Source organism: Oryctolagus cuniculus, chromosome X, assembly GCF_051225735.1.
Source record: "Oryctolagus cuniculus isolate XC-2025 breed Fujian yellow rabbit chromosome X, ASM5122573v1, whole genome shotgun sequence".
Taxonomy (NCBI): Eukaryota; Metazoa; Chordata; class Mammalia; order Lagomorpha; family Leporidae; genus Oryctolagus; species Oryctolagus cuniculus.
In genome coordinates this window covers 63,014,256-63,040,284 of record NC_142888.1, presented here as the reverse complement: position 1 = coordinate 63,040,284, position 26,029 = coordinate 63,014,256, and the positions used below count along the sequence as shown (strand labels likewise).

Here is a 26,029-nt window from a genome sequence, read left to right as displayed (position 1 = left end):
ATGTTAAATGAGTGCATTGAAAGTTATCTTTCGGGCCCGGTGCCGTGGCACACTAGGTTAGTCCTCTGCCTGTGGCACTGACATCCCATATGGGCACCAGTTCTAGTCCCGGCTGCTGCACTTCCAGTCCAGCTCTCTGCTGTGGCCTGGGAAAGCAGTAGAAGATGGCCCAAGTCCTTGGGTCCCTGCACCCACGTGGGAGACCAGGAAAAAACGCTTGGCTCCTGGGTTCGGATCGGTGCAGCGCCGGCCGTGGCGGCCATCTGGGGAGTGAACCAGCGGAAGGAAGACCTTTCTCTTTGTCTCTCCCTCTCACTGTCTGTAACTCTACCTCTCAAATAAAATAAATAAAATCTTTAAAAAAAAAGAAAAAAAGAAAGTTATCATAAATATGGTATTTTATGTGATTTTTTTCTGACCACAGTTTTCTTTCCCCTTATGGCATATAACCCTTTAATTCGTGTTAGCAAAACACTTTAGTAGGTCCTTTTCTTTCATGGAAGCAATTCTGCAATAGTCTTTTCAGGGGATATTTATTGAAAGTTGGTCATAAAAACAAAGAAATGAGGCTTTCAAAAGAGTACTTTTTTGAAGATTTATTTTTTTTATTTGAAAGGCAAAATTATAGAGAGAGGGAGAGACAAACAGATATTCCATCAGCTAGTTTGCTCCCCAAATGGTCACAATAGCCAGGGCTACGCCAGGCCAAAGCCAGGAGTCCTGTTGCTATAACGAAATAGCTGACACTGGATAGTTTATAAAGAATAGAGGTTTATTTACCACATGGTTCTGGAGGCTGAAAGTCCAAGATTGGACAGCTGAATCTGGCTGTATCACAATATGACAGAAAAAGAGAAGTGCGAGTGTGCACAGCCAAAGGGAGACAACAATAGGGGTGTATTTGCATTACAACAGCCTGCTCTTATGCTTACTTATCCAGCCATGCAAAAGCAGCTTTAATTACATTCATAAGGCCATTTCCCATGACCTACTCACCTATTAAAGACTCAACCACCTTTCTGTGCTGCCACATTGTGGACTAATTTTCCAATATGAATTCCTGGGGACATGTTCAAATCAAAGCACCTATAAAACAAGAGATTGAAAATGCAGTCATTTTCAAAATTGTAAGGCTACTTTACAGAACTACTGTTTTTTTTTTAGAAAATAACAAATATAATGGGATCTTATGCTTATTTTCATGCCTGGTAATTTGATACTTTATTGCATTTTGTTGAATAAAATTAGTGTTAATAGCATGTTTGAAGGTTTCTTGTTTGATATTTAAATTAAAAAGGCACTAAGTGCAAATGTGGTTATTCTTAGATTATGTGTTAAATTATATATATTTATATATATATTTACATACATATGGTGTGCAATGAGAGAAAAGGAATATCTTGTATTTGTGTTTGTGTTTGTATGTGTGTCAGTATTTGTTGTCTATTTTTGTCATTTTTTTCAGGCTTTTCTTATTTCAGTCATCATTACATAAAGTAATATATTACATAAATGGTTATAAGCTCCTCAACTCCTTACCAGTTTCTAAAAAATGAGTGAAAAGTTAATCTCTAACTCCTGGATTCTGTTAAAACAGCTTGGTATGGAAAGAAGCAAGACCCTCATTTTGGGACTCTTTTGAGTTCCTAGTATATAGAAACACCATATGAGAGTTTATGGGAAGCTGCAGACTACCAGAAGGGTAGTAAAAATTACCATCTCTTTGGGGCCAGCACAGTGGCAGACAAGGTTAAGCCTCCGCCTGCAGTGCCAGCACCCATGGGGTGCAGGTTCAGGTCCCAGATTCTCCATTTTTGATCCAGCTCCCTGCTAATGCACCTGGGAAAGCAGTGGAAGATGACCCAAAGTACTTGGGTCCCTGCACCCACGTGGGAGACCCGGGAAAAGTTTCTGGTTCCTGGCTTCAGCTTGGCCCAGACCAGGTTGTTGCAGCCATTTGGGAAGTGAACCAGTGAATGAAAGATCTCTCTCTATCTTTCACTCTGTGTATTTCTGGCTTTCAAATAAATAAATTGTTTTAAAATCTACTACTGGAGCCTGCACTGTGGCAAAGTAGGCTAAGCCTCTGCCTGTGGCACCAGCATCCCACATGGGCATCAGTTCCTGTCCCCCGGCTGCTCTTCTGTCCAGCTCTCTTCTTATGGCCTGGGAAAGCAGTACAAGATGGCCCAAGTGCTTAGGCCCCTGCACCCACAAGAGAGACCCGGAAGAAGCTCCTGGCTTCGGATTGGCTCAGCTCCAGCCGCTGCAGCGTTTTGGAGAGTGAACCAGTAGATGGAAGACCTTTCTCTCAATCTCTCCCTCTCTCTGTCTGTAATTCTATCAAGCAAATAAACAAATAAATAAATAAATCGTTAAAAAGACAAACAAAAATAATATTTTTGAGTACTTGATTGGTATTTTTCAAATCCTCACAATAATGCTACAAAATAGATTTTATTACCCTTACTAGGGTAATAAATCTTTTTAAAGATTTATTTATTTATTTTGAAAGGCAAAGTCACAGTGAGAGAGGGATAGACAAAAAGATGGACCTTCCATCTACTTGTTTACTCTTCAGATGGCTCAAAATGCCAGCATGGGGCCAGGCTGAAACCAGGAGCCAGGAGCTTCACCCAGGTGTCCCATATGGGTTGCAGGGTCCCCAGTACTTGGACCATCTTCCACTGCTTTTACGGGCGCATTATCAAGGGAGCTGGATTGGAAGTAGAGCAGCTGGGACAGCAACCGGCATCCACATGGGATGGTGGTGACTTAACCTACTACATCACAACACAAGCCCCACTAGGTACATCTTAAGGTTAGATAACTAAGCCAAGAACAAGCATCCATAAAATCTGGAAATGTAATTCTTACTCAAATGCTATGTTCTTTTTTCTGCACTGCCACTGTTACAAAAAGAAATAACAGCCACAAAACTGCCCCCCCCCCCCACCGTAAAGGTCTTAGAATCTTTTGAAAAACCAAGATATACTTAGGACCAAAACGAAAAGGAAAAGCAAGATATTAAAAGTAAGCAGTGTAAGAAAAATATTGGGTAAAACAAGAAGAGTAATATTTATCTCTAAAAATCAGTATTGCATTGAAAAAGTATACCTATTTACATTCATTCACAAAAAGCATAGATAAAGAATTTCTATACGCATGCCTTTTCTTATAGGTACTGTTTTAGTTTTTTTAAAAGATACTTTTTTAAAAAAAAAATTAAGTTGGGCCGGCGCTGCAGCTCAATAGGCTAATCCTCCGCCTGTGGCGCCGGCACCCTGGGTTCTAGTCCCAGTTGGGGTGCTGGATTCTGTCCCGGTTGCCCCTCTTCCAGTCCAGCTCTCTGCTATGGCCCGGGAGTGGAGTGGAGGATGGCCCAGGTGCTTGGGCCCTGCACCCACATGGGAGACCAGGAGGAAGCACCTGGCTCCTGGCTTCAGATCGGCGCAGCGCGCCGGCCATAGCAGCCACTTGGGGGGTGAACCAACAGAAAAAGGAAGACCTTTCTCTCTGTCTCTCTCTCTCTCTCTCACTGTCTAACTCTGCCTGTCAAAAAAATAAAAAATAAAAAAATTTAAGTTATACAAGTTTCATGCATTTCATATGTACAGATTTAAGAACATAGTGACACTTCATCCCTCACCTTCCCTCCTTACCAGACTGAAACCCTTCCTCCTCCTCCCTCTCACATTCCCACTCTTAATTTATACAAAGATCTATTTTCAGTTTACTTAATGATCATATAGTTAACCCTACACCACTAATTAAAAGTGTTCAACAAATAGTATGAAGAGAGAGAGAGAGAAAAAAAAAAACACTGTTCCTCAATGGAAGAGACATAGGCTGTAAACAATAAAAGATACTTTTTAAACTTTTGCTTTTTGATGTCTAGGAAATACAGTACTTCCTCAATCTTTAATTTCCTCTCTTACTCACACAGTAAAGTCAGAAATAGCTGCTAAATATTGATATCATACAAATGGCTAGAGTTTGCTATAAATCCTACAGTATATCAAAAATAATCATCAGAAAGTTTTAAAGTATCATCAGAGTCAAAATTCAGAAGTAGACAAATGGTAAACTTTGGATGTCTTGTACACATAAACATTTATAAATTATTTATTAAAAATAACTTTCTGAGAGACAGTACATCAGGGAACAATGTAAAAGCTAATATAGTATCTTTAGATAATTTTAAAGTTGATATAGAAAATCACTAAATCAGATATATTCAAAGCTACTATCTATACTACTATGCTCAGAGAACCCACAGCAATACGTCAAATTTGCTGGCTTTTGCTTGTTGTTGAACAGATGATACATGAGTATTAAGTGAAAGCTTAGAAATGAATTGATGCACAATATGTGCAAAACTTTAGGGCAGAAAATCACCTTAAATAAAAAAAAAATTCTAAAGAGTTGAGTAAGGACTATAAGATTAATGCACTGTATATTTCTATATAAAAACAAACAGAAAAAAAACTCAGAAGATAGGATTTTGAATGTTTTCAGCAAAAAGAAATGCTAAACATTTGAGGGGATAGTTATAATTATCCTAATTGGACATAACACAATGTGTACATGTATCAGAACATCACATGATATCCCATAAATATGTTCAACTTCTAAGTGTCTGCTAAATTTTTGGATAAAATAAAATAATAGAAATTTAAAAATCTACTTTATATTTTTTCACCAAACACAGAGCTGTCATACTAAGCCAGCTGAAGGCTTTACATTTTAATTAGTTGGAGTTTTGGTGGGGGTGGGCAGATGGTCTTCAAAAACGTACACAATTCAGATACAGACACATAAATGTTTGTGGTTGCAATGAAAAAGTGTGGGATAGTTGTTCTTCTATGTTAATATAATGTTGGGAAAATCAATCTGACATAAAGCAAATATCTGTATCTTGCAATATAAATCTATATAGGGATGATTAGTATAGCTTGTTACAATTTCTTAACTAATTATTTCACCATTCATATCTCCATAATCTTAATAATGAGAGCAGCCTAGCTCTCATTTCCTGATATAAATTGGCTCTTTGGTAAATCCACTAATGAAAAGAGTTAGAAGTAAAAGTTAAAATCAGCAGTGGCAGCCATGAAGACAGATATGGGAAGACAGGAAACTGTTCAGGGAAGTCTATGAATGCAAACAAAATGAACATAGATGTGAATTTGTTTGTAGCTATTCCTTTCTTAATGGTTACATCCAAAGGTATTTAGTATAGAAAAGATAGGTGCTGTAATATAAGCTCTCAGTAGTAAATACACTCAACAGAGCAGTACCTGATCTAGAAATCAGCAATTAGCCCGATCCACATTATCAGTGAATGATGCAGCAATGAAAGGGAAGGAGTAAATGTGTGCCTGTGGATTCACAAGTTTATTGTGAAAATCCAAAATCCTGGGACATGAATAATGTAGTGCATGGTTCGCTAGGAAATACATAAAATTAGAAGAAGGAAACAAATACTATTCCCACTAATCCAAGACAAACTTTCAGAAGCAGCACAGATCTAGTATACACTCAAATCTGTTTAAATTTTCATTTGATATGACCCCATAGAGTGGACTTTTAACTGCCAACAGATATACTTCCATGACAACCATATTTTAATCCTAACTCATGGATAATATTCTATCCACAAATTTCCCAGGAAAACAAAAACTGGGAAGTGTTTTTGCACATTCCTGTGTTGGGATTTGTGCAATTAGGATGAAATTCCCCAAACCAGTCACAAGCTGTTTTAGGTACAACATAGGTGTGAGTAATAATTCTATTATTCCACACTTTGGTTATTAGGCAGAAGCGTCCCTCTTGTACAAAATCAGCTTTTACTAAAATATAGCAGTAGTTATGATGAATAAATGGAAAGCAGAATTATCTATAAAATGATGAATTATTATGACAGTAGTAACAATTTATTATGACAGTTATAAGCTTGGTATTTTGGTAATTGAGAATAAAATGAAATATTCTTAAAACAAATAGAAAGTATTGCATCAGATTTTTATACTCTAAACTATAATGCATCATGGAACATTATGTGAATCAATGCTAGAGGCCTATTAAAAGAATTTTCAATCTTAAATCTTTAGCCATTTTTCCTTTAAATACACACACACACACACACACACACACACCCCTCACAAACTGAGAAAAAAATGAAAGAAGATAAGTTAACACATTAAATGGTTATAAGTCATTAAAACTATAATGGATGTGTAAATATTTCATAGTAGAATCCATGCTACTTTTTTGTCACCAGATATTCTGGTTGACACCTGTGTTAGTTCTTCTGTCAGAATAGTATAGCAAAAGAAAGGATTACAGGACGTAAATGATGAAGACATACCTTAAAAATCTATTTTTTTCTGATTCTTCCATTTGAATCCAGAGCAGTAAGATATTCCCAGATTGTAGAATCATCTGGGTGCTTAATTTGATTTGCAGTCACTACTATTGCACTGTAAGTAATACACACATAAATATAACATGAATTACATCAATTCAAAATTATAATACAGGGTTTTTTTATGATTGTTCAATATTATTTTAACAGGTACCACTACAATTGAAAAATATGACCTCAGGACCAACAGCTGGCTGCATATTGGCACCATGAGTGGCCGCAGACTTCAGTTTGGAGTTGCAGTTATTGATAATAAACTTTATGTTGTGGGAGGAAGAGATGGTTTAAAAACTTTAAATACTGTGGAATGTTTTAACCCAGTTGGCAAAATCTGGACTGTGATGCCTCCCATGTCAACTCATAGGCATGGCTTAGGTAAGAACATCATGTTACTGTGGCTTCTTGAGAATGTATACTTAGTTGAGTTCTTAATATTTAAACTCAGCTTCTGATAAATTATGTCTGCCAAATGACACACTATACAATTATTCAGTTCAGTTATGTCACTGTGATTCTAGACGTAACTTAGAAAGTGTGTCCCACAGAGAACAAAGAACTAGCTTCTCCCAATCAAACTGATATTATGAAGAAGTAGGAGAAAAAAGGAAGATATACTACTGAGAGGCTGATTGGAATGGTGAGGAAAGTGGGGATAAAAGGCAATTATGGGAATTCCCAGAAGAGATAAGAAACACACAAGGGCTATTTATAGTATCTAGCAGAACTTCAAACTAAACCTCAAAAAGCCCTGTTTAGTTATTTGTATTACAGGAATCTATTTGTAACTATATTAAAAAAGTGATTATAAAGATCTACCATAGTCCACCTACCATTCTAAGGTGCATCTAAGATTAAATACCATATCTAAACTATCCTGTACATTAAAAAAAAGCTATATTGACATGAAGAAAGAAAAAAAGTAGCATCCCTTTCCTATCACACATGAACAAAAGTTCTATTCCACTATTTCAGTTGACTTCAATGTTATGACAGTGGTACCTTTCCATGACACAGTAATGATGATTGAAAGTTTCCTAGGGTTACAAAAGCATATTTAGCTTTATATCAGAATCATTAGATACTTCCAATATATGTAAAATCATTTAATAAGCAAAACGCAAGGTCTTGGGTGATCCCTCATACTAATTTTATTCTTTAGGTGTAGCCACTCTTGAAGGACCAATGTATGCTGTAGGTGGTCATGATGGATGGAGTTATCTAAATACTGTAGAAAGATGGGATCCTGAGGGACGCCAATGGAATTACGTGGCCAGTATGTCAACGCCTAGAAGTACAGTTGGTGTTGTTGCATTAAACAACAAGTAAGTCCAAACATGCATACTTTTTGTTCCCAATGCATATGGTACAGAACTTCAGGGACATATTCCATTCATCAATATGTATTCCAAATAACCAAGACAACCTTGTTATCAATGATGAAAAGCCTTTAATGGAGTCCTCCTTTCATTATTACTGGGACTCTTGCCAATCAAAGTGCAGTCCTAGGACCAGCAGCATTAGCGTTTCTTGCTAACTGTTACAAAATACTGAATCTTAGACCTACCCCAGATCTTCTGAATCAGAATCTGCCCTTTAACAAGATCCTTGGGTGACTTGTGTGCTCATTAAATATGAGAAGAAAAATTATAATCAAACTAATTATAATTGTCCCCCAAGAAACTACCACTTTTTATGTTGACTTATTCTTGACTTACTAAAACTTTGGTTTGACTGTATTTATAACAAGGAAAAAGATAAGTCTTTTGGTTTTTTTCAATCATTTCTCCCCTAAGCATTCAGAGTTCCCAAATATAGAATCCTCACCAGTTTCAACTTCTTGAATACTCATATTCATGTTCTTCCTTATCACTTGCCTATGAAAGGAAAGTAATATACTAAAATATAGTGATATTAGAGATTTCTGAGATCTAAAATTAATGCCAAATAATTATTACTTTTAGCTCTCAGAAATCTCTAGCATCACTATGTCCTGTCCTGACATGGGACTCATGGAGACAATTAACAGAATATAGGAGGGGCTTGAAGGATGACAGTTTCAGACAATAGGATAAGTTGGTGGCGGGATGCAGTCTTCTGTGCTGTACTGACTCTGCAGAAAGCCAATCTCTCATCACAGAAGCTGGCTTTGTAGAAATTGCAACACAGATACGTTTTAGCGCCTTACATAAGAAGAAATAGGCAATATCTATGGTTAACATGATTTGTGATGTTTTAGAGCTTAATGTACTTTTAAATCTGATCATCTCTGGCTTATCCTAAATGATACTTGGTGATTCAGTAAGGTAATCTCCAATCCTTTGTCAAACAGCCTGAAATCATCAAATTTGACTTAATTTTGTTTTAAGTTGCAGTTGTTCAAAATCCAACATGAATGGCAGTTACAGACATGTGGTTTCTACTTATCTTCTTTATTCATGCAAAATTAAATGTAAAGTATATTTAAAAAATACTTCCCATCAGAAAATTTACCAGTTCAAAGTTTTTGGGAGAAATGCAACAGCCAACATCTCTTCCTAGGAAAAATTCAGTTTCTATGTTCTATCTGATTCCTTTAGTTTATTAAGGTAATGCCTTCTTACTGATACTGTTTTTACACAAAATAAAGTAGCAAAAACAACAGGGATTCTGATGCTAGGTGTTGAGCCTGGCTATAATTTTAAGATTGTTGGAGCTGGTCTTTGGAACTATTCTGCCAACCTATTTGATATACCTTCCCTTTTCCTCTGCATCACTTCCCATGTAATATTTTAGTCAATTGTGTCAAAGTTACTTTGACAAAAGTGATAAAGAAAGGTCTTAGGTAGAGTAGACTTAACAGATGCCCTTAGACATCTATCCCTTAACAAAGCCTGACTACTTACTACAAAATAATGGAGAAGACCATACAGTCAGAAACTTCAGAAATTTGAATGCTTTTTATAAAGTTTTCACATACTTATTCTATGCATATATTTTCTATATGTACATACACACACACACAAACACACAAAGCTCTACGTTCTATCATTTCCCCCCTAGATTATATGCTATCGGTGGACGTGATGGAAGTTCCTGCCTCAAATCAATGGAATACTTTGACCCACATACCAACAAATGGAGTCTGTGTGCTCCAATGTCCAAAAGACGTGGAGGTGTGGGAGTTGCAACACACAATGGATTCTTATATGTTGTAGGAGGTCATGATGCCCCTGCTTCTAATCACTGCTCCAGGCTTTCCGACTGCGTGGAAAGGTAAATTGTTTCTGTTTATTTATGCATGTGATGATTTGGTTACTTTTTTTACAGAAATGAGAAAGATTTTTAAGCTAATAGAAAGCCGACTTCCATATAAGTATTAATTTTTTCAACAGATTAGCCCTTTGTTAAATTGTACACATAACCTTAGACTCAACATATTTTAGGAAAAATCCTCCTCATTCACTTCAGATCCACAATCAGTGTGTGTGTGTGTGTGTGTGTGTGTATTCTGCCTTATCTTTGGCTAATCACATTTGGGAAAAAATAGGGTTAATTCACCACTTCTGATGCCCACATCCCATATTGGGTACTCTTTCAATTACCAGCTACTCTGTTTCAGATCCAGGTTCCTGTCCATGCATCCTGAGAGGCAGAAGATGATAGCCCAAGTACTTGGGCCCCTGCCACCCACATGGGAGACCTGAATCGAGTGCCTGGCTCCTGGATTTACCCTTGCACAGCTCCAACTGTTGGGACCTGCAGAAGGAAACTCTCTCTCTCTCTCTCTCTCTCTCTCTCTCCCCCTCTACTTGTCTCTCTGCCTTTTAAACAGATGAAGAAATAAATCTTTAAAAATACTGAGACGAAATGATGAAAAGTAAGGCAGTTTTTTGCCAGGCTATATCACACAACCAAATCACAGACTTAAATCAAAATATGTTTACTATTTCTAAAATCAAGTCAGTCTTCAAAGATGTGGAGACTTTTCTATCCCAAAATGCCAAAGAGAAGTTCCAAAAGCATGTTAATAATATTGTGAACAATGACTTTGTTGCAGTAAATATTTTGTGAAGTAATATCTCATTGGGGTTGTGATTTGCTTTTACTTAGTGAGTAGAAATGTTGAGTATATCATCAGGTACTATTGGACAGTGGTATATCTTCTTTTTTTGTGTTATTCATTTGTTTGAAAAGGAGAGAGACAGACAGACACACACACACACACACACACACAGAAAGTGCTCTTTTCTGCCAGTTCGCTCCTCAAATGTCCCCAACAGCTGAATTTGGGACAGGGCTGAAGCCTGGAGGTGAGAACTCAATCCAGATCTTCCATGTGGGTGGCAGGGACCCACTACCTCATCCATCACCACTACCTCCCTACCTCCCAGGGTCTGCATTAGCAGGAAATTGGAGTCTGGAGCCAGAGATAAGTATGGAATCTGTACTCTGATTTGGAATGCTGATCTTTCAACCACTAGGCTAAATGGCTAGTCACTCTACATCTTCTTTAGAAAAATTTCTGTTCAAGCTGTTTGCACATTTTCAAAAATTGGGATGTTTGTCTTCTGTTGTTCAATTATAAGTTCTTTATCTTTTACCAGATATAAAAATCTCATTCTATGGGTTTCCTTTTCACTGTTAAAAATTCCCTTTGAAGTACTATTTCTAGAAATTTTGGAAGTCTATTTAAAATAGTTTCTTACTGACTGTCTTTTTGGTGTTCTATCCAAGGAATATTTGCCAAATCTACTGTCATGAATCTTTTCACCTATGTTTTCTTCTTGGAATTTTATAATTTTGACTCTTAAGTTCACATCTTTTATTGATTTGTGTTAATTTTTTGTATATGAGTAAAGATACAACTATATTCTTTTGCAATTGAATATCCAATTTTCCCTTAAACATTTGTTGAAAATACCCTGCTTTCCACAATGAGTGGCATTGACAAAAATCAATTGTCTGTGTTTGTGAGAGTTTATTTCTGGGTTATCTCTGTTCCATTGTTATTTTTTTAAGATTTTTTTATTTATTTACTTATTTAAAATTTATTTATTTATTTGAAAGACAGAGTTACAAATAGGCAGAGGCAGAAAGAGAGTGAGAGAGAGCGAGAGGTCTTCCATCCCCTGGTTCACTCCCCAAATGACCGCAACAGCCAGAGCTGTGCCAATCCAAAGCCAGGAGCCAGGAGCTTCCTCCAGGCCTCTCACATGGGTGCAGGCGCCCAAGGACTTGGGCCATCTTCCTCTGCTTTCCCAGGCCACAGCTGAGAGCTGGATTGGAAGCGGAGCAGCCAGGACTCGAACCAGCACCCATATGGGATGCTGGCACTGCAAGTGTTGGCTTTACCTACTATGCCACAGCACCAGCCCCGTGTTCAGAAATGTTTCTAATTTCTTTTCTACTCTTGAATCCTAGTTTCTTTCCATTATGACCTGAAAAGAGTACCTAGCATGTTTTCAATCTTTTTAAGTTTATTAAATACTTGTTTTACGGTATAATACTTTCTTCTGGAAATAGTCCACATTTTCTTGAGAAAATTATGTTCTGCTATAGTAGAGTAGATTTTTTTTGTGTGTGCATATGACCAGTTGGCCTATAATGTTCACTTTCTGTAGCAACTTATTGATAGTCTGGTCTCACTTTTCTATCCATTATTTAAAGTGAAGAATTGAAGCTTTCTACTATTATTATAGAGTTTTCTGATTCTTCCTGCAGTTCTGTTAATGTCAGCTTCATATATTTAGGAGCTCTGATAGTTGGTTAATATGTTTATAATTACTATATTTTTGTGAATTTACTCTTTTATTATTATATAACATCTTTCTTTTATCTTTTGTAACCATTGTTGTTTTCAAGTCTGTTTTGCCTAATAACTCACTATCTTTTGACAGCTTCCCACATTAAATATCTTTGTCTAGTCTTTCATTTTTGATCTAGGTATGTCCTAAGATCTAAAATCTAAGATATTTTTTTTTGTAGACAATTGGATACTGTTTTAAAAATCCATTATTCCAAGATATGTCTTCTGATTGAGGAATTTTAATTCATCTACCTTTAAAATAACTAATAACAGGGAAAAATTTACTGTATTTACAAACTTTTGGTTCCTTACTTTATCACTTACAGTTTTTCTTTGCGTTTTATTGAATTTTATACTGAAAAGTTGTGATTCCCTTCTGAATTCCTTGTGTGTATACCTTATAAATGTTTTCTTTGTAGTTACAATGGAGACTATATATAATATCCTAAAGATTTTCCAATCTTTTAAACTGATAGCAACTTTTCTATCATATTGAAAGACTTTAAACTGCCTTCCTCAATACCTTTACTATTGATGTTACACCTTTCTGTTTTGTGTACCCATTAACATGGATTTATAATTTTTATACTATTGTCTTTTAAATCTCATAGAAGAATAAAAAGTAGAGTTATCAACCAAAATTACCACAACATTGATTCTTATTTTTGTCTATATAATAATCTTTACCAGAGAACCTTATATTTCCATACAATCTCAACTTACTGTCTGGGACCGTTTTGTTACAACTTGAAGAATTTACTTTTCCATAGGGAACTTCTAGTGAAAATGAATTTTTATACTCACATTGTTTATTTTTGCAGCATAGTTTAGTTAGATGTCTTTCTGTCTTTCAGCATTTTAATATCTTTTCATAGCCTGTCATCTTCAAAGGTTTCTACTGATAATCTTGAGAATTTCTTAAATGTGGCAAGTTACTTTCCTTACTATTAAGATTGTCTTTTTGTCTTTTAACAATTGGCTTATAGATTTTAGTCTTGTCAGAAATTTTCAGCTATTATTACTCCAAGTATTTATTATTTGAAGTAACAAATAAATACGAGTACTCTTGTTCCTTCTTTTGAGATTTTTACAACACATACATTGGTCTAATTGATATTCCTTTAGTGCCTTAGATACTATGTTAATTAGATTTCCATGGTAAAACTAAATCCACTGTAAGCTACTTAGGAAGAAATGAAGGTTTATTTTAGTTTATGGTTTTGGAGGTTCACAGTTCAAGATCTGTTGATCTCAACGGATGAGGGTGGTAAATCGTGGAATATGTACAGAGGTAGAATTGTATGGCAAGGCAGCAAGCAGAGAGAGGGAGAGAGGGAGAGAGAGAGAGAGACAGAGAGAACAGGCTTATATAATCAACCTTCTTTTGAGAACTGTTCTGGCCGGCGCCGTGGCTCAATAGGCTAATCCTCTGCCTGCGGCGCCGGCACACCAAGTTCTAGTCCCGGTCGGGGCGCTGGATTCTGTCCTGGTTGCTCCTCTTCCAGGCCAGCTCTCTGCTGTGGCCCGGGAGTGCAGTGGAGGATGGCCCAAGTCCTTGGGCCCTGCACCCCATGGGAGACCAGGAGAAGCACCTGGCTCCTGCCTTCGGATCAGCGCGGTGCACCGGCCACGGCGGCCATTGGAGGGTGAACGAACAGCAAAGGAAGACCTTTCTGTCTGTCTCTCTCTCACTGTCCACTCTGCCTGTCAAAAAAAAAAAAAAAAGAAAAAAGAAAAAAAGAAAGAAAGAAAGAAAGAAAGAAAGAACTGTTCTAAGCACATGCCTCCAATGACCAAAGGATGACCCACTAGGCATACCACCTAAACCTAATTAGATCAGGTATCCATGCTTTTTCTTGCTTTTTTTTTTAAGATTCATTTATTTATTTCATTTAAAGGCAGAGTTACAGAGAGGCAGAGAAGGAGAGAGAGGAAGATATCTTCATCCACTGGTAACTCCGCCAGAGCTGGGCCGATCTGAAGCCAGAAGCCAGGAGCCTCTTCCAGGTCTCCCATGAAGGTGCAGGGGTCCAAGGACTTGGGCCATCTTCCACTGCTTTCCCAGGCCATAGCAGAGAGCTGGATGGGAAGTAGAGCAGCTGGGACTGAAACCAGCACCCAAAAGAGATGCAGGCCCTGAAGTTGCAGCTTTACCCTCTACACCATTGCGCTGGCCCCCATGCTTATTCAGTAGCACCATCCTGAGGCTAAGTCTTTAAAATTTACACATTGAGGAAATCAAAACTAATATCTAAACAGTAGCAGACTTTGTTCACTTTTCTTCATGCTTTTTGATCTTCAGACTCAATCATTTGTAATCACCTGTCATCAAGTTCATTTATACTTTCTTCTACCTCTCAGGTCTCCTACTGAACCTCTCTGGTGAATATTCTAAGTCAGTCACTTTATTTTACTTTCAACTGCAGAATTTCTGTTTGGTTATTCCCTAAAATTTCTTGCTTCTGTTTGACATTCTCATCAGTTCATATATTATTTTCCTGACTTCTTTCCATTATTTGAGTTTTCCTTTTAACCAAAGAATGTACAAATTGTACTTCAAATTTATTTCCCTTGCAAGTCAGATCCTTATATTTTGTAATGGTTTATTTATTTATTTGAAAGAGTTACAGAGAGGGAGAGACAGAGAGGTCGTCCATTCAGTGGTTCAATACCGAAATGCCTACAGCTGTAGGGACTGCATCTGGCCTGACACTCCATCCAGATCTCCCACGTGGGTGGCAGGGGCCTTCTGCTGTTTAATAAGGTTCATTAGCAGGGAACTGGATCAGAAGTAGCTTAGCAAGGGAGAGGGACAGAGGGGAGAACTCTGCGTTGTGTCATAGCAGGTAAAGGTGTCACCTGTGATACCAGCATCACATATGGGTGCCAGTTTGTGTCATGGCTGGCTGCTTCACTTCTGATCCAGCTCCCTGCTAATGGCCTGGGAAAGCAGTAGAAGATGGCCCAAGTGTTTGTGCCCTGTCACTCATGTGGGAGATCCAGATGAAGCTCCTGGCTCCTACCTTCAGCCTGGTCCACCACTGGCTGTAGCCATCCAGGAAGTAAACAAATAGAAGGTCTCTCTCTTTCTCTTTCTCCCTCCCTCTCTCCCTCCCTCCCTCTTTCTCTCTGTAACTTTGCTTTTCAAAATATTTTTTTTAACTTTTATTCAGTAAATATAAATTTCCAAAGTACAGTTTATGGATTACAATGGCTCCCCCCCCCATAATTTCCCTCCCACTCGCACCCCTCCCATCTCCCACTCCGTCTCCCATTCCATTCACATCAAGATTCATTTTCAATTCTCTTTATATACAGAAGATCGATTTAGTATATATTAAGTAAAGATTTCAACAGTTTGCACCCACACAGAAACACAAAGTGTAAAATACTGTTTCAGTACTAGTTATAGCATTATTTCACATTGGACAACACATTAAGGACAGATCCCACATGAGGAGTAAGTATACAGTGACTCCTGTTGTTGACTTAACAATTTGACACTCTTGTTTATGGTGTCAGTAATCTCCCTAGGCTCTTGTCATGAGTTGCCAAGGATATGGAAGCCTTTTGAGTTCGCTGACTTCGATCTTATTCCATCAGGGTCATAGTCAAAGTGGAAGTCCTCTCCTCCCTTCAGAGAAAGGTACCTCTTTCTTTGATGGCCCTGTTCTTTCCCCTGGGATCTCACTCGCAGAGATCTTTCATTTAGGTTTTTTTTTTTTTTTTTTCCCAGAGTGTCTCGGCTTTCCATGCCTAAAATACTCTCATGGGCTCTTCAGCCGTATCCAAATGCCTTAAGGGCTTATTCTGAGGCCAGAGTGCTATTTAGGACATCTGCCATTCTATGAGTCTGCTGTGTATCCTGCTTCCAATGTTGGATCGTTCTCTCCCTTTTTTATTCTATCAGCTAGTATTAGCAGACACTAGTCTTGTTTATGTGATCCCTTTGACTCTTAGACCTATCAGTGTGATCAATTGTAAACTGAAATTGATCACTTGGACTAGTGAGATGGCATTGGTACATGCAACCTTGATGGGATTGTATTGGAATCCCCTGGCACGTTTCTAACTCCACCATTTGGGGCAAATCCAATTGAGCATGTCCCAAATTGTACATCTCCTCCCTCTCTTATTCCCACTCTTATATTTAACAGGGATCACTTTTCCGTTAAAATTTAAACACCTAAGAATAATTGTGTGTTAATTACAGAGTTCAACCAATAGTACTAGAACAAAAAAAAATATTTTTTTTAAAAAAGGGAAGAACTGAGCCGGTGCCGCGGCTCACTAGGCTAATCCTCCGCCTTGCGGCGCCGGCACACCAGGTTCTAGTCCTGGTCGGGGCACCGAATTCTGTCCCGGTTGCCCCTCTTCCAGGCCAGCTCTCTGCTGTGGCCCGGGAGTGCAGCGGAGGATGGCCCAAGTGCTTGGGCCCTGCACTCCATGGGAGACCAGGAGAAGCACCTGGCTCCTGCCTTCGGATCAGCGCGCTGTGCTAGCTGCAGTGAGCCGGCCGCGGCGGCCATTGGAGGGTGAACCAACGGCCAAAAGGAAGACCTTTCTCTCTGTCTCTCTCTCTCACTGTCCACTCTGCCTGTCAAAAAATAAAAAAATAAAAAATAAATAAATAAAAATATATTAAAAAGGGGAAGAAGTGAGCTTAACCTGTTGTGTCACAATGCTGCCCCCCACCCAAGACAGTTTCTGAAGGTTCCTCTTGTTCTTTTGAATGGGATTTGTGTTTCTTTCTTTGTATTTTTTGTCATCTTTTTGTGAAAAGTGGGCATTTTAAGTAAGAAACATCTTTCTCAATTTTTGCAGATTGGCTTCATGCATGAGAAGACCATCATTGATTAGCAGGTCATGTTCTGTGCCTGGAATCAGTCCAACAAAAGGATTGAGATCTTAAGCTTTTTTCAGAGTGTGCATGCTTTCTGGGCTTGTGTGTGTGCATTTGATTCCCCAAATAATAGCAGCTTTTGTAATTGGTATTATTCTTATTACTAACATTATTCCCTTATTGTCATTTTCCTTGAAAATACTTCGAGAAAATGGCTCATGCTAAAGTATAATTTTCAAAAATTAAAATCACTGGGGCACATTTCTGGCATAGCAGATTAAGCTGCACTGCATATCTAAGTGCCTGGGTTCAAGACCAGCCTCTGTTTCTGATCTGGGTTACTATTTATATACCTAGGAGGCATCAGATGATATCTCAAGTACTTGTGTCCCTGATAACCATATAGGGATTGGGATAAAGTTCCTGGCTCTTGCCTTACCTGCCCTGGTTGCAGATGTTGTAGGCATTTGGAGAATGAACCAGCAGGTAGAAAATCTGTCTCTCAATCTCTGCCTCTCTCTCTCTTTCACACACACTCTGCCTCTGACATAAATAAAAATGGGTACGTAATTTTAAAACTATCAAAATTTTCATGCAAATATAAAATGAACATATATCAACAATTTTATGTGATCCATTAGTTAATAAAGTAACTCCAAGATAAAAACAAGTTCAAAAGAGTATTTGAAGAAAAGACAGTTAAGAATGTTGAAAAATTATTAATAGACTCAAACCTAATATATAGTCTTTGTAAGTCATCATTTCTACATAGTGGAAATCAATTCTATCTCTATTAGGCAAAATGCATCTATATCGTTAATATAGAGCAACTTCCAAAATTGGTTGGACTTGCTTTGGAACCCCAAAACAGATGTGCAGAAAGCCCATGACTGACAGTGATGGTGTTTATTGCAGAATAAGGAGCTGGGCAACCGTGGCTTAATTCCCCAGGCTTCCTGAGGGGTTTGGATGAAAGTCCTTGTAGACTGAAGATGCAAGTGAAAAGCACATGCTCAGTTCATGTCCAATTTCCTAGTTGGTATGCAGTGCTCAGGGCTTTCCCCTGATTGGTCAGTGATCTCATGTCCTTTAGCAATTTCGATGATAGGAAACTGAGCTCCAGTCAGTGTTAGGGCTATGTTCAGGCCTGGGATTCCTGGAAAAGACAAGACCAAATATCTAGATGGTATCTATTAAGGAAACATGGCCTTATGAGTCTCAAGGTTAAGACCTTGTAGGGTGGGTGTTTAAGGTCCTTGTAGGACCAGCTGTACCACTCCCTCAAGTCAGTAGTACATTTTCGCATGGGACCTTCTGCTATCCTGCATCTGCATTCAATACACCATATGGGGAGCTCAGGTTCATTATGAAAAGGAGTGACAAGTAAACTCAGTTTTCTGTAACTTAACTTCCACACATGCAGAGTTGTAAAGTGTACTTACCAGTAGAAAGTAAATAAAATTGCACATTTTGGAGATCAGATAAGCCTCATTTCTGTATCTTGGACTTTTTTTTTTTCCTGACACTATTTTCTGCTAAAACACTGTTGGCCTACGCAGTACCTTAGGAGTCTCTTATCCAATTATTTAAGATAATCATTTAAATTAAAGGTTTCTAAAGCTATCACACTGGTTGGGTCAGGGATTATTATTTCTGTAACATTAATGAGAAAATTGAAGCAAAGAAGTCAAGCAAATTATCCCAAATTACCCTAAGTGGGAGTATAAATCCATGACTAATTCTCTTGACTTCACGCTCAATTTTATTTCCACTAGTGTGACTACACTTATATGGGAAGTAAGGGAAGACAGAAAAGCAAAAGAGAAACTAAGTGTTGTGATTTTAATTTGAATGTGTAGTGTCCTTAAAGATGCTAATTATGTTGCCAAATTTTTTTCTTCAAAAGTTCCCCAAACTCCTCTTTGTTATTCAAGCAGTAACCAGATAATGTCAAGTTAGCCAGACTTAGGGGCATTAATTTTCAAGCACATGCAGAAAAGTCTTGAGTCTTTGGGTGGAAATCTACGAGGAAATCCTTCTGTGAGTTCTGTTCACTATTCATGTATTGGCATACCCTGATTATTGGCTGAGTACAACATCAATTGACAGTAGCTATTGTTCTGAAGATTCTGCTTAGTTTGAGCACAGATGGATTCTCTAGTTCTGGGTTTTTATTACAACATCAGAATTTAAGGTGCTATCATAAATGACAATGGATAATATAATGGACATAAAAGTGATCTTAATTATTGCTGGCTTCAGAAGACATTAAAATATTCCTGCGGTAGACCTTTGGTACAACAGTTAAGTCACCCTTTGGGATGCCTGCATTTCATATCAGTGTGCCTGATTTGAGTCCAGCCTCCTCCATTCCCAACCTGATATTGGAGATGACCCCCTAAAATCTATACTAACATGTGGCCCCTTAAAGTTCCTCAGAAGCACCATCTGGGGTGCCACATATGCTACCGGAACTTGGGGTGCCATATATCACCATATGCTTATTAATAAATCCCCAATATTAATAAGCCCAAGAGGGTTCTTGCCTAATATTTAGAGGAAGAATTCTAAATACCGACATAAATAAACGAGGCAGCATGGTACCTTTATTTAGTGAGAAAGATGCACAGGAGAGTGAGAGCTTTATTTAAGAGAGATAAATCTGGGTTCATACCTAGCACCAGGAACCAGCCACGTGGAGGAGCATCTAGGCCAGGAAGCCTAGGGCGGGTGGACCGAAGGCCACGCGCCCTGGGGGCACAGGGCTACAGAAAGCCCCCTCCTGGCAAGAGGCCAGGGGAGAAGGGCGGACACACCACCATGTCCCAGGCTTTTAACCCAGTTCCAAAAGTGAGTGGTTAATTAACCTGATTGGCTGGTGGGCACCCAGATGTGGCAAGGTAGGGGCATGAGGTCACACAGGGGCGTGGTGAAGGTATCAGGTAGGGCGTGAGGTCACACAGGGGCTTGGTGAAGGTGTGGTCCTCCAGCTCACAAACCTAATTGATTTTAACCTGTATGCCTGCCTACTTTAAATCCAGCTTCCTGCTAATGTACACCCTGGGAGACAGCAGGTGATGGCTCAAATACCTGTGTTTCTGCAATGCATGTGGGAGACCCAGATTGAGTTCTGGGCTCCTGGCTTTGACCTGTTTCAGCTTTGGCTATTTGGGCATTTAGAAAGTGAACCAGAGGATACAAGATATCTCTCTCTCTCTCTCTCTCTCTCTCTCTCTTTCTCGCATTCTATCTCTCTGTTCTCTTTCAAATAAAATGGACATGATTTTTTTTAATAAGGGAAATTCCTAAATGTTAAGAAACTTTCTTAGGTAAGCTCAGATCAGATGATTTAGAATGTAATTTAAAAGGCAAGAAAACATTTAGGTGATATAATGGAAATATAGGTAAATGGGTAGAATTTGATAAATAAAAATTCATCTTCAAAAATAAATATTTTTCATTGAACTTGTTTAAATAGGTCATTATAAAATCAGAGAGTATTTCCATGTATAATTATATGTGGTTTCTTTCTTCTTCACCCCTTTTAGATTTCAATGTCATGTATTATTTTAAATAGACTTCAAAATTTAAGAAAGCAATCCTGTAAAGTGTGATGGGAAGTAACCAGTTGAGGCCAGTGTCCTGCGCAGTGAGAATTCACCAGTAGCTGAACACAGGGAGGAGTGAGCACAGTTAAATGTATTAAAATACATTGCGGAGGCCGGCGCCGCGGCTCACTAGGCTAATCCTCCGCCTAGCGGCGCCGGCATACCGGGTTCTAGTCCCGGTCGGGGAACCGGATTCTGTCCCGGTTGCCCCTCTTCCAGGCCAGCTCTCTGCTGTGGCCAGGGAGTGCAGTGGAGGATGGCCCAAGTACTTGGGCCCTGCACCCCATGGGAGACCAGGAGAAGCACCTGGTTCCTGCCATCAGATCAGCGCGGTGCGCCAGCCGCAGCGTGCCAGCCATGGCGGCCATTGGAGGGTGAACCAACGGCAAAGGAAGACCTTTCTCTCTGTCTCTCTCTCTCAATGTCCACTCTGCCTGTCAAGAAAAAAAAAAAAATACATTGCGGAAAGCCTAGGGTGCGTGGCCCTAAGGCCATGAGCCCTGGAGGCGCAGGGCTACAGAAAGCCCCCTCCTGGTAAGAGGCCAGGGAAGAAGAGAAGGGCCGGACACACCGTGTCCCAGACTTTTAACCCACTTCCAAAGGGGAGTGGTTAATTAACCTGATTGGCTGGTGGGCCCCCAGCTGTGGTCAGGTAGGGGCATGAGGTCACACAGGGGCGTGGTGAAGGTGGCGATGTGGTGTAGCAGGTAAAGCCACTGCCTGCAGTGTTTGCATCCCATATGGGCACCAGTTCAAGTCTGGACTGCCCCACTTCTGATTCAGCTGTCTGCTATGACCTGGGAAAGCAGTAGAGAATGGACCAAGCGCTTGGGCCCCTCCACTCATGTTGGAGAGCAGGAAGAAGCTTCTGGCTCCTGGCTTCCAATCGGCGCAGCTCTGGCCTTTGCAGCCATCTGGGGAGTGAACCAACGGATGGAAGACCTCTCTCTCCCTCTCTCTGTCTCCCTCTCTGTAACTCTACCTTTCAAATAAATTTTTTAAAAATGTAAAAAATAAAATAAAATATATTGCAAGGGAGCAGTGGGTGAGCAGGTCAGGTGGAAGCTGAAAACTGCTGAAATGTGGGTTATAGCCTGGGAGATACATACCTTAGGCAGACTGCTGCTGGCTACAGGCTTTTCTGTCACTAGTCACTAGTGATTACTTTATTGCTGAGGATTTTTTTTTTTTTAAATCAGGAGCTTCCTTATTGCCAGGGCCCCATGTGACCTCCATAGGAAGAATTTTAATTAACATTACTTACTGAGTTGTTGTTCATTCTGGTTATTGAGAAGGTTTGGGAATAAGGTGTTAACTTCAGATTAAAATGGAAAAACAAATCGCAGACCAACTCCTGTAAAGGTAAGTAAGAGCTCTCAGAAAAGAAAATGACAGGATAAGGATATGATCCTTTTAACTGAAAATAGTATTTAGACCTGGGTACTGCATTCTATAAAGCACAACTAAACCAGAAAGACCATTATATTAAAACATGAGTTTTCACCTAAATAGGATCAGGCAACTAACTCATGTATAACTTTGAAGAATAAAGAGTAAGAAAAAAACAAAAGCTCTCTCACCAGAATACTGCATGAAAGAGGGGCATTTTCCATGTAATATTAAGATCTCAATATGTGAATTCCCTCAAAGAGATTCAGAGTATTGAGTACAGAAATGTGTGGTAGCTCAGAAAGGAAATACTTATTTCATATGCTTTGAGAGACCTCTGGTGGTTAAAGAGAATTTTTTCATGTACCTATTTTTAACATTTATTAGTCAATCTATACTTGATATTTATAATGTGCTTTTAATTCCATATTTTAGAGTAACATGCACTTTATTTATGCCTTTTTTAACACTATTGGACTTTCACTCTCCATTGTTTCCTAAACTTCTTAAGGTATGATCCAAAAAATGATTCATGGTCGACTGTGGCACCTCTGAGTGTCCCTCGAGATGCTGTTGCTGTGTGCCCCCTTGGAGACAAACTTTACGTGGTTGGAGGATATGATGGTCATACCTACTTGAACACTGTTGAGTCGTATGATGCACAGAAAAACGAGTGGAAAGAGGTACTCTCATAGAAATATTAAAATTAATATGTTTCAGTTTTTAATAAAAGGTTTTCAAATGTATTCTTGGAATGAATTGCATTCTCTTCCTAAGACTTAACCAGAACCAAATGTACACGATGTGCTTTATCTGTCTTAGAGAGTTACTAATTGACCTAAGTGACCATTAACGGGATTCATCAGTACTGACATGAAAGAGGACAGACCATTCTCTTGACTTCCCTTCAAAGAAATAAGTGAATAAGATTCAATATCCCAGAGCCGTACGCTACCCAACTATATATGTATTGAAACTTGAAAGCCAGAGCAATATCTTCTACAAATGTCTGCCCTTCTTATTGTCTGGTGCCCGGGAGAAAAGCCTTCAATTTTCTTTTTATAAAAAATGTTTAAATCACAATACTCCAAACTTTCTCAGTCATTGGAGGAATGCAGTATACAGCAAGAGATCAGAACTAAACCCTTTCTAAAGTGCTAGCCATCTAATAGACAAAAATTCCAAGGAAGGTGCAAAAAGGAACACAGAGAGGGCATCTTGGAGACGTCAAATGCAAACTTTAAGGTTTTGCCAATGGTCGTCCTAGATTTAGTCCACAACATAATGACATTTAGTCAACGGAATAATGGGTTAAAAAAAAGTGAAACAGCATGAATCCTTTACCAATGTCCACAAACAGGCAAATTTTGTATTTAGGGACCTAATTTATTCTTCCTTTATACTGACTTAATGCTACTCTGTGTTCTTCAGGGTAGAGCTGGCTACTGTTTTAAATAGATAAGTGTTAATATAATGATAACTGCTAGTGATTTTCTGTCTCTCTCCTGCAAAAATCTGATTCATTAAGGCTCTCAGAAACGCTCAAGTCCTATCATGTAGGTAATTACTTTATATTCATGCTTAACCAAACCAGAAATGCAGGATTCAAATGAGGCAAACAGGAGGTTACATCAAAGACAATAATCAAAATGCTTGACTAAATTTGTGGAATTTACTTTTTAGAAGATTTTAGAGCAGCAGCTAAGGGTCCTAAATTCTATTCTTGGCTGTATCATCGTTTCATTGTGTTAAAGAGAACTAGCAGACAGTGAGATTATAACTACTCTGTGCCAAATTCTTGTCACTTATTAACCCTCACAAAAGCCTTGAGAGGTATGTATTATTAGCTGTTTTTCAAGTGAAGAAATTAGCAGTGAGGTGAAACATACTTAAGATTATCTGATCCTCAAACTCAGTTCTATATTAGTCTAACTGCTGTGTTCTATCCAACTCACTACACTGGGTTTCAGTTTCCCTTGCCTTTATACAGGGAGATGGTTGGAGCATATTAATTAAGGCCTTTTCAACTTCAACATTCCGTATTATGCTAAAGACGAAGATCAAGTGTTTCTTGTCTTGTTTTTGTTTTAGGAAGTCCCCGTGAACATTGGAAGAGCTGGTGCGTGTGTGGTGGTTGTGAAGCTGCCCTAAAGCTATCTGTATCAAATGGAATCAAACTAGAAAATGTTATGAAATGTAGCAGGAAGAGAAAGAGGAAACATGTTATTTTCTGCAACTAATAATCAAACTCAAAAATTGTTGTGTTGTTTTACTGTGTAGCTATAGTTTCATCTGTGAAGCCATTGCGAATTTTTAAACATGTGTGACATATGAGTGTTAAGTGTATGTGTTGTCACAGCTGATAATATAAAGCAAAATCTAGTAGTCTAGGTTTCATCTTCTTGCTATAAAATGTTAAAATACTTAATGAAAATTGACAGTGGCCAAAGCTGGAAGGTTATAAAAGCATTAGAAATTTACAAGTTAAAAGCCTGAGAAGTTAAAAGGATGTTCTATTTTTATTTTTTTAAAAAAGCTATTATCTAGAATACAACTTGATTGAAAGAGATAATCTAAAGCTTAGAATATAAAGTATGGTTCTTAGTAAGACATAATTCTCTTGTTCAAACTGTATCCCAAATAGATAAATAGTATCCTAAATTTACCAAGAATAAAGATTTTTTTCAGTAACACAGTTTCTCAAAATTTTCACAAATTACTCTTTTTTCAGTATCTGTCAGAGTATACATATAGATTTGGTATGTATTGACATATTGTGTTGGATTAGCTACCAGTAAAATATTATTGTAATTTCATTTCCACAATCTATACAACAAGACACTGGAAATTTATCTATTAATAAAATTGTGACCTCAGCTTCAGAGTGTCAGGGTCTCACTTGTTTAGAAAATAATATTCCTCTGAAACATTTATGTGAATTGTCTAAACACCTACCACTAAGTAAAACAAGATTTAAAAAAAAAAACTTTAATTCTCAAAATGCATTAAAATGGAAAAGATGTTATACAATGATAACAGATGGAAAAAGCAAAGTATTCAATATACATGGTCAATTCTATAGTTATCTTTTGTATGCCAATATGTGTGTTCCTGTTAATGTTATATTTATCCAGTAGAAAATTTCAAGAAAATGTGTACTACAAAAAAGGATTATAAATTAAAAAACAACAAAAAAGCTAGTTGAGTAGTATTTTAGCTTTAGATTCTTGAGTTTATTCCATCGAATTTAAAACTATTTAAAATGAAATATTGATAAAGCTTCTTTATGAAAGTAACTTTTCAAGTAAATGTACAATTTTAGAATTTCTATAATATGTTCTTTTAACCAGACTTTGTATTGTAGATTGTGAAACCAATAAATAAAATCCAGAGAAATGCTTATGAAACGTACTTCTACCTTTTAAGTTTTTCAAAAGAAAAGTATGAGTTGAACAAAGACATTTGTACTTTGAACAATTGAATTTAAATAAAACCTATTTCCTCTGGTTATAGTGTGCCTTTACAATATATCAAGTGTAGCCTGAATTGACTTTTTGTTATTGTATTTCCCCAGGTACTGAAATATTAACTACAAACATAAAATTCTCCTGCTTTGTTAGACCTGCCATTGTCTCTACTTCTAAATAGGGAACTGCAGATTTTTCCCTAACTGAAAGTAGAGATGGAGATAGAGAGAGGCTAAAGCTCATATACAGCCCTGGTGGATCTTCCGAATCCACATAGCAAGGATGGGGAACTTAAAGCCTGCATTCCATGAATGGCCCACAAAATCATTTGGTTTGGCCCTACCAAGGTAACCGCAGATGGGACTCAAAATTCAGCAAAGCTAGAGCAAGATGATCTTCAGGTTGATAACTTTGTATTGTCTGCAAATAATGTTATAAATATCCAAATGGCCCTTAACAGAAAAATGTTCCCCACCCTCAGTTATCCAAATCAAAGTAGAAATAGAACCA

At 38.1% G+C, this 26,029-nt stretch overlaps 1 protein-coding gene across 2 annotated transcripts in view; it reads left to right on the top strand.

Annotated features, from left to right (window-relative positions):
* Positions 1 to 25,562, top strand: part of KLHL4 (kelch like family member 4) — a 108,469-nt gene extending 82,907 nt beyond the window's left edge. Inside the window, exons 7-11 of one of the 2 annotated variants that reach the window (XM_051827398.2) lie at positions 6,578 to 6,802; positions 7,587 to 7,749; positions 9,467 to 9,679; positions 22,564 to 22,735; positions 24,144 to 25,562. In XM_051827398.2, coding sequence (XP_051683358.1) covers positions 6,578 to 6,802; positions 7,587 to 7,749; positions 9,467 to 9,679; positions 22,564 to 22,735; positions 24,144 to 24,203 — 833 coding nt within the window. In that variant the 3' untranslated portion in view covers positions 24,204 to 25,562. Of the gene's footprint in view, positions 1 to 6,577; positions 6,803 to 7,586; positions 7,750 to 9,466; positions 9,680 to 10,025; positions 13,957 to 22,563; positions 22,736 to 24,143 lie in introns of those variants that run through there. The other variant, XM_051827399.3, reaches the window with a different exon arrangement.
* Positions 25,563 to 26,029: the final 467 nt, after the last annotated feature.